Consider the following 10125-nt stretch of genomic DNA (forward strand, 5'->3'; position numbering starts at 1 on the left):
ACTAATCTTAGTATAATAATCCAGATAAGAGTGAGGGTAACTTTTCTAATATAACTTTTTTATTTAAATCATGAGCTGTGATACATAAGTACTTATGATTTCCCTCATTCATTGTTTCAATATGATATCCATTTCGGCGAATATATTTGAAACTCAATAAGTTCCTCATAGACTTGGTAGATAATAGTGCATTACTAATTATGAATTTTGTTCCTCCAGGAAACAAAATTATAGCTCTTCTGGAGCCTTCTATCACATTGCCTAAGCCAATATTAGTATTAACATATTCTTCTTTTGACACAAGATGGGTAATATATATATATATATATATATATATATATATATATATATATATATATATATATATATATATATATATATATATTACTTTTGAGAATGGTGTGCGAAATTGCATTATCCACAAGGCAAACATCTTTACTATATGTCGTTTCCATTCTCTTCAAAGACAAATAATAATAAAATGAGTAGAATATTTACACAGTAAAATTATTTCCTTGACTGAAAATATTTTTCTAAGAAGTATAGTATATACTAAAAATTTTATTGTTATTATCTTGACACATTCAATAATTTGAAATTTATAAATATTTTATTAAACATTTTTATACATTATATTTGAAATTCAGATGTATAAAAAATAAAACTTGACAAGGAGCTCTTTACATTATTTATTTACATAAATACTTAACAATCTCACATATTAAACTATTCCATCATTGATCAAATGACCAATATTTCCTTCAGGATCCTCGAAGAAATCAGATACATCATAATGAGTGGTGTAATTTTCAGCATCATTTACAACAAAATTTGTTTCCTTTTCTTTGTCGTCTTTTTTCAAAGATGCTTGATAAAGATCGACTAGGTGCCTTGTGGTACGACAAGTATGCGACCAATGACCCTTTGTTTCTTTCTTTATCCTCAATTGATTTATTTTGCCCATTGTTTCTTTCTTTATCCCACTTCTAGTGAGATCCTTTCTTGTGAACATAATTCTTCTTCCTTCCATAATTTTTCTTGCTACTAAAATCTTGCCATTTACCTCTTCTGGGGTAATGATTTGCCGCATTTACTTCAGGAAATGGGGCGGCACCAGCTGGGCGCGCTTCATGATTTCTTAAAAGTAACTCATTGTTGCGTTCAGCAACAAGAAGACAAAAAATTAACTAAGAATATTTTTTAAATCATTTTTCTCGATACTGCTGCTACAGGAGCACATTTGAGGCTTGGAAGGTCGAGAAAGTTTTCTCTAACATATCGGGCTTGTAGAAGTATCATCGTCTTTTGATGATTGTACCTTTCTTAAGGTCTTTCCACATAGCTGCAAGATCTTTTAATGTGAGATATTCATTTTTCAATCCTTCGTCAAGATGACGACGAAGGAAAATCATAGCTTTGACTTTATCCTTCTGGGATGTATTATTTTCACCCTTAATGTTATCTCAAAAATCCATTGAATCAAGATGGATTTTAGCATTTAGTATCCATGATAAATAGTTGTTTCCAGATATATTAAGAGCATTAAATTCAAGATGAGAAAGTTTTGACATAATAAAAATTTATTACATGGAATCTTTCTAAAATTTGATTAGAGTCTCGTGCTGATAACGTGTTGTAAAATAAATAAATAAGGAAAAGGTAATAATATAAAATAATGAAATCTAATTAGATAGCTCTAATAATAATATTCACCACGATTACTATCTCATTATTAACAAGGATGATTAATATATTTACTAATATTATATGTTATAGTATATGAAGAGAAAAGAGAAAAAAGAACTTTTTATATATTACACGTAGAGAAAGAAAAAATGTTTTTATATTTTATTATGTCTTGCTTCTCAATTGCTTCTCTATTTATAGACAAAATAAGTTTTACATTTTTAATTTTATTAACTTTGGTTTGCCTTGAGAAGATTACTTCTCTGTTTATAGGCAAAGGAAGTTTTACATTTTTAATTTCATTAACTTTGGTTTGCCCTGAGAAGATGAGTAATTTAGTATCGAAAACCAAAACAGCCGCCTATATTAATAGACAGCCACTTTGACCATTTTGATCTTATCACAACAAAGAGATACTAATGAGTAAGGAAAAAGACAAATGAAAATATGAAATGACTAATGTCAGGTAGAGACGTCGCACGGTAATCTCCATGAACCCTTAAAATTTAGAAACATCAACTCTCATCCAAAACTTAAGTACAATGGCTAATTACACTGGTTTTGGTTGGTAATTAATAGTTTGAACCATGTGACCCACGACAGTAAGCTGTAAGCATATATGGTAAATCAAAAAATCTTACAGGAAAAGGTTACAAAATTTATGGGTTTCCCACTAGAACATAAGTGCCAGGACCTAAGCTTTATAGCAAGAACGATCCCTGCTTTAGCTGAAACTCTTTCATCTCAGCTTTATCGTTATAAGATGAAATAACAGTGAAAAAGTCATATTTCTGAGTTCAGACCTACAACCTCTTCACAGCTCACCTTGCCGACATAAGTAACTGTTGCTTTATACCTGTTAAACTCAATTTTACATTTACACAATTGTGAAAAATGTGAGAAATTAAGGGGCCCTCTCATCATCTTCTAACTGCAAACGCTCCATACCCTTAACTGTACTTTCATAATTCTTGACATGGGAAGCACCTTTAGCTGATGATACTACTTTCTTGGGGTCTAAAGACCTAATAGGTGAACTTTTTCGCACACTTGAAACTCTGTTTGCTGCTCCGGGGCTAGCCTCTGCCATTCGCGTACGAGGATCCAATTCGACACCAGCAAAAGTCTCACGGCTGCCAGCAGCAACTCGCCTTGATCCACTTGACTGGCCCAAGATATTGGTGCTAGATAACTGCATGATCACAGATGATAAATATTAAGTTTACAGGAACAAAACAAGGGGTGGTTCTGCATTTTGATGTCACAAATGACGTTCATAATAAGTGAGTTACAAAAGGAAAAAGATCTAATTATTGAAAAGTAATCCGAATGAAACCATGAATGTGAAACACTCACCATAGCATCCTTACTAACAGCAGAATCAGGGATGACCGCATTTTTCTGCTTTAAAGAAGTTACAGAATTTAAAATGGGCCCTGATATTATTCGCCTTGAATCCACAGAAACCAGGCCAGGGGGTCTTCCTTCTTCCCCTCCTGTGAGACCCAAACACACAAATCCAATAGAAAACAGAAAGCAAGCAAATAAGTTGAGCTTGGAGAAATAAGACAGAGAAGCTATTTCAAAACCCTTAATAATAAGGAGATAGCTAAAGTATATCAATTTTTAGAGAACAATTAAATAAATTTATGTAAGTTGAAAACAGTAAACAGTAAGCTAGGTCTAGCTTCTAAAAATTTGATCACCTGAATATGTTACAAAAGACAAATACTTATGAAATACTATCTGAAATCGAATGTCAAAAAGAAACATAAACAAAAGTGAGAGTCAGAGAGATCATTCAAACCCTAAAGAGAATTTCAAAGGCTACCTGTCTGCCTATCAGCAGTGCTGGTCACAGGCGGAGGCATTCCAGAACTAGTTCCAGCATTAGGAGCCTTAAAAAGCAGCATATCAAAGTTTAATCTGTTGATGATGAAAAATATCCCAAAGAAAAATATGACAAAGAAAAACTACTTACAGAAGCACGCGCTGGTGGAGTGGCTAGTTGTGATTGCTGATACTTCAAGATGGTCCAGTCAAACACATAATCAAACTGAAATCCTGTTAAAATGCCGAGATATAAGAAAATTAATACACAATATTGTCCTTATATTGAAATGGCGAATTGTATTAGACCCTCAAGATAAACATAACAAGCATAACAAAAGTAATGCTTGCAAAATGAAAATTTCAAACCTTCACGAATAAACAGGTCACGGAATATTCTCTTCAGGTAAGCATAATCTGGCCTATCATCAAACCTTAAAGAGCGGCAGTAATGGAAGTATGATGCAAATTCTGTTGGATAACCTCGACACAAGGCCTGGAATAACCAATAAACTATCACAGCAATTCACGAGATAATGGACATGCTTTGAAGGAGGCTAGTAAAAAGTAAACACACCTCTATTGAGGTAGTGACTTTTTTTTCACTGATTTTCTCATACTTCTGTTTCTTGGTTCCTGCTCTAAGTCCTTGCCAAGGGAGACTACACAGAAAATGAAAATCAAGCGAAAGGCTTTCTACACAATACTGAAAGATAACAAGGTAGGACAGAGCACAATAATCACCTTCCTCTCAGGAAGTACATCAAGACAAAACCAAGAGATTCTAAATCATCTCTTCGACTTTGCTCTATCCATCAATCACCCAAGAAGTAACAAGCAACAATGTCTGTTAGGTAAAACCTTGCCACATATTAAACAAATGCCATGGAAGAATAAAATGACCATACATACCAATGCCAAGGTGAGTATTCATGCTAGCATATCTTGCTGTTCCGGTCAAATTCTTGTTTTCCCTACAGTATAATGATCAAATAGATTACACGACACAACCACAATACATCAATATCATCAGTACCAGCCTGGTCTAGTATAGGTAACAAAGCAATGTTAAATCTAATCACTCCCCACCAGGTTAATAAATTACTTCTAAGAATAAAAAATCAAACAATGTTATAAATGCAAAATAAATGCTTCTATGCAAATTTACTGTTTAAGCAAGAACAGGGATACATACATTATACAATCCAAACTTCAGAAACCTGATATTCAGCTCATGAAGCAAGAATAATATTTCCAGCATAGGCCATGCACCTACTTTTTATGGTCGCAGAATTCCAACTAATCATTCTATTGTTGTGTGTGGTTTTTTTTGTTTTTGTGGTGGGGGGGGGGGGGGGGGGTACCCTTTAGTAGCAGAGATTAATTACCAACTCTTACCATATGTGTACTGGTCCTAGCCAAAAAGGGGAAAAAGGCTTAGCATTACCTTTCAGAACAGAAACAGATACGATTCATAGTCAAGTTAAACACAAATACAGAGTAGATCCCTTTCAGGTGAGCCATTTAGACCTGCCATACCCAATCTTGATTTTGTTTTATTCTTAATTTGAAATTACTATTTACACTTATTGTGTGTTGGTGCTTACAGCCATACAGTAGTCATAGACTATTTCTAGCTCTCTTTATAGGGTCTTACCAAGGAAGACCTGTAATTTTCACTCACAATGCGTAATAATAACAAGGCATAAGAGGGTTTGCATTGGTGATTCAAACAAATTTGACAGCGGTTGTATTTGATAGGAAAGTCAAGATAGCAGAAAACATAATTCTTGCTGAGAGTTGAACAAATCAGCTTTTACATCCATATTTATATGCATGCCCTAATCTTTTCCTCATACGAAGATGAATCATATATGAAAACCGGCAATTTACATGTGCCATTAATTAGCAGTTAAAATTAAATCATATAAACTCCACATGTCATCAAGGCTTAACAATACCAGTAACCTATATTACTATCACATTCACTAAAACCAACTGAATCCTTACCTGTAAGGAATGTGTTGGTGAGTTGTACTATCTCTGTATTTCTTTGCCAATCCAAAATCAATACAGTAAACCTACATAAGATGAATGTGCATCGAAGATTTTAAGAATTGAGCATGCACTACATTAAAAGTCCACATGTAATCAACATTAAGCTACCTGGTTAGCCCGCCTTCCCAATCCCATGAGGAAATTATCTGGTTTGAGATCCCGATGTAGAAATGATTTAGAATGAATAAACTCAACACGGTTGATCTGGCATAAAACAAAAGACAAGGACAAATAGGATTTGATAAGAATATTTATCAATACAGCATTTTAACAAAATATCAACCACTCATCCATGTTATAGGAATTTAAATGGTTAGCAATTACAATCAGCTCATTAGTTACCAATGTAAAAATAGGATCTAGAAGTCCTAGATGCATAATTTGCTTATTGTATCACTTGGATGAAATAGTTCAATGAAGTTTTCTTGACTCAAACATAGGAGAATCATTGTCACCAAATAGGGCCCTACCATTTGATCAGCAAGCATGAGAACTGTCTTTAGCGAGAGCTTTCTACTACAGAAGTTGAATAGATCTTCTAGACTAGGTCCAAGGAGATCCATCACTAGAACATTGTATTCTCCCTCTACTCCAAACCATTTGATATTAGGAATACCAGCTGCCAAGACAAAATGTTTTTTAGAACCATTTACAAATTACAAGTAAAAATAGTTAATAAAAGAGAGAGGCTCAGAAAAATGCACTAATGAAATAAAGATGTAAGACAGCATTCCTTACTTCCTCCCTGGAGAATCCTGTACAACTTGGACTCATACAGCAACTGAGGATGTCTTGTGTTGACATTTTCCTGATTTAGAAGGGCATAGAGCAACAAGTAACATATATAAAAGACCAAGAGAAACATATCGGCAGCACTCATATATATTCAACATAAACATGTCAACAGTGCCAAGCGTAGTTCAAGTGAGAGACGAGTAGTGCAGATTACAGAACAGAGAAGAAAAGGAGGAAATGCCTTAATAGAGACTACTAAAAGAATCACACTCTGTCACCAACCAAGACTCTATACAATTCTTCCCATCTAGTTCAAATCCTTTGCTCTCACTTTCATCCTAACATCATTTCCTCATTCAAGATTGTCCAAATTTAGATCTTATCAAGGGGACAGAAAGTGTAGACATACAAATCATGGGATCTTAATGGATCCAAACTAAAATGCCAAAGTTATTTCACATGTAATATGCAGATATAGAATAAAGTTATTTCCCTAGAATAAAAGTCAATTTCCTAGTTTGAATATAATGCAATGTTCATAAACAAACACTCTATATGTTATCTTTTTTATAATAAGCACATGCTCCAAATGTTGCACCAACAAAAAGCATCTTCATTACTATATTAAAAATTTTAGCATAGTCCTATCCTTTTTTTAGTAGAATGTGTAGTCCTCTCTTTTTCCACATGAGTTGAATATGGACTCTAAGTAGTCCTGATATGTTAAATTATAACAAGCAGGACAACACACTACACCGTTTTAGCTGTGCTTTAGCAGTTGAATCACTTGATAACTAATAAACCTACTGCATAGTGCATACCAGAAAAATTCTCACTGCCACCATAATAATGTTTTAAACTAGAAGCATCCGTTGTTGAAGGCTAAACTCTTATGAAGGATAAAAAGATACTGATGGTCCTAAATTGTTCATTGAAGGCTTAAATTAAAAGGTCTGCAGTAGAAAAATGCCTTTAAGTGTCCATCCTGTCACCTTCCCAAAAATCTCAGCATAGATGCAGTCACAGACGATGACTTCAAGAAAAAAGGTTGGATCCAATGCATAAGGCTCCCAACTGCTGGGGTTCGCAGCAAGTAGATATATGAAGACATACCTCCACAAGCAAAAGGGTTATTTCTAGGATTCAAACCTGTGACCTAGCAGGCACGTTACAGTTGCACAAAAGCTCCCTCATGATTGACATTAAGAATGCAGGGTAGCAAGAGCAAATTAGTCCCAAACCCAAATTTCACAAACCCCCCAATACATAGCAGCAAGAAACTGACTTCACATGAAACCATGTCTCTCCCAAAACTAGTTTTATATTTTTCATGGCTCAAAAATTGTCAATTGACAATACAAAGCTGACCAATAAACAAACAACAACAAAAAAAAAGTTACTCAAATTCATCCAATATATATATATACACACCAATTGGTAAGTAGCATAACTTACAAGCTTAATTGCAACTTCCTCGTTAGTTTGAACATTAGTACCTGAAAAGATAAATAAATAACAAAAACGATCATCAACATCATCAATGTATCATCGTCATCAACAACAGAAACAACATATATACTGAAATTACGAATATGAGTTAAGAAAATAAAAAGAAATGAAAGAGAGAAAAAGATATGAACCTAAATAAATCTCGCCGAAAGAACCGGCACCGATCTTCCTGCCAAGCCGAAACTTATTCGCAACGCGAGGTTCCATTAAAGTTCAACACACAAAAACTCTTTACAAAAAAAAAAAAAGAATTCTTAAAAAAGGCAAAAACAAATAAATAAAATGAAGAATTGAGGTTTTCTTTTGGAACCCTAAGCTAACCTAAAGCTAATCCCAGCGTCTAATTTCAGGAACCAGTATTCACAGATCGGATTTAAAAAAAAAAAGAAAAAGAAAAAGAAAAAAAGGAACTCGAAATAACGGAAGAATATGAAAACACAAATATTTAAGATAATTAGTGTTTTCCAAAAACAAAAGAATGAATTGAATTTTCTTTTCTCCCTTAGGTGTGAGATCTAGGCAATGTTAGTGTGGGGTCAAAGAAGATAAGATAAAATGGTGATTACAAATAGGAGAAAAAAAATGGGATTCGTAATTACGATAGAAGAGAGGAATTAGGTTATTCTCTCTCTTTGTTTTTCTCTGTGTTGAGTTGCATTAATGTTATTGTTATGGGCGCTTGCTTTTGGTTTTGGTTCTTTTTCTTTTTCGATGATGAAGAAGAAGATACAGTGGATTGGAAGCATGAACATTCATGCAAGGATTTTGAATTTTTTTTTTTGGTTGGTAGAATAATATTATTAATTAATTAAGTAAGTAATTAACTAATGAATTTGTAGCGTAACGAAGGATGGAGAAGCATATGTGCCGATGTGCGATGCGTTACGTGAATGTGGGTAAATGGGGAGAGAGGGAGAAAGAGAAGGAAGGTTTCGCGGCTGTGTCAGTGGTGTGGTCAGGTACTCATCACGTGACTTTTATCCATTATGTTATGTTATTGCTAATTTTATTGATATTGACATTATTATGAATTTATGATTGCTATCCAAGGTTTTGAAAATCCAAATGATTATTAAACTCTTTTAGTTATAGATGTATTGATTTAGAAATTTAATCAATTTAATTATAATCTAATTGAAATGACTAAAAATTCTATATTAGTATTATATTATGATTATAATTATTTGAGTATAATATTTTGAGAGTTTACAATAATTTAATTCAGATTAAATTTATTCAGAATTAAAATTTTTGTTCATTCCAAAGTTATTTTTTTAAAACACAAATATATCTTCTAATATATATTTATTTTAAATTATATGTATTATAATTTATTTATATTAATATTTTAAACATAAGTATAATATATGATAAAAATAAAACAGAAATTAAATCAAATAAATATTACAAAATAAAAATTAAATCAAAGAGATATTAAATATAAGTATAATATAATATAAGAAAATAATATTTTACTAACAAAATATTGCTTTTTGTCAACTGCCAACTAAAATAGGCATACATACGCTAAGTATAAAGTCTAGTTTACTCTTCGTAATATCGATAGAAGTAACGCGTGCTATGCCATTCGATTAAAAGCAACACATTTTTTCTTGGTAGTGTTTGTTGGTACTCTTCGGATAGAAATTAAAAAAAATTAAAATTTAATATCATATTTGTTAGTTCAGTGATATTAAAATTTTTGTTTTTGTTTTTAAAATTTTAGTATTTTAGTATTTTTAAAAAATAAGAATACATGAGATTGAAATTTTTAGAGATAAAGACTAAAATTTTAATAATATTTTATATTTAAAATATCCTCATTTTAATTAATTAATTTTAATTTATTCTTTGTACAAATTAAATTAGAATTTTATTCTTATTTCAATTTTTATCTTCCATTTTACACTAAACAAAATATTAAAATTTATTTCAATCTCTATCTCTGAATTTTTATCTCTCAATTTCAATCTTTCAATCTTTATCTCTCTAACCAAGGACGGACCTACATGCAATGTAGAGGAGAAATTTGTTTCCACAAAATAAAAAAAAAATAATACTTATATATATATATATATATATATATATATATATATATATATATATATATATATGTATTATGTTTACTCCAAAAGAAAATATAAATAATTTTCTTTTATTTTATGTTAATTTTTTTGTTAAGTATAATAATAATTATATTATTAAATTTGAGTTAGTATAACAATAAAAAATAAATAAATAAACTCAAAAAATAATGATAATTAATTTTATTATATTAGTTAATTAGTTGATAATTAAATTAAAATT

At 31.7% G+C, this 10125-nt stretch overlaps 1 protein-coding gene across 1 annotated transcript; it reads right to left on the reverse strand.

Annotated features, from left to right (window-relative positions):
* Positions 1–2172: 2172 nt before the first annotated feature.
* LOC130968989 (casein kinase 1-like protein 1) lies at positions 2173–8724 on the reverse strand. The gene is made up of 15 exons (XM_057894530.1): positions 8140–8724; positions 7950–8047; positions 7765–7805; positions 6313–6382; positions 6045–6193; positions 5683–5778; positions 5527–5597; positions 4429–4490; positions 4261–4324; positions 4094–4178; positions 3886–4012; positions 3668–3750; positions 3518–3584; positions 3043–3182; positions 2173–2878 (listed from the first exon to the last, which is right to left on the reverse strand). Exons 2-15 carry the CDS (start codon positions 8023–8025, stop codon positions 2591–2593), a joined length of 1419 nt encoding a protein of 472 aa, XP_057750513.1. The 5' UTR covers positions 8026–8047; positions 8140–8724; the 3' UTR covers positions 2173–2590.
* Between the last annotated feature and the right edge of the window lie 1401 nt (positions 8725–10125).

Source organism: Arachis stenosperma, chromosome 3 (genome assembly GCF_014773155.1).
Source record: "Arachis stenosperma cultivar V10309 chromosome 3, arast.V10309.gnm1.PFL2, whole genome shotgun sequence".
In the NCBI taxonomy this organism is placed as follows: Eukaryota; Viridiplantae; Streptophyta; class Magnoliopsida; order Fabales; family Fabaceae; genus Arachis; species Arachis stenosperma.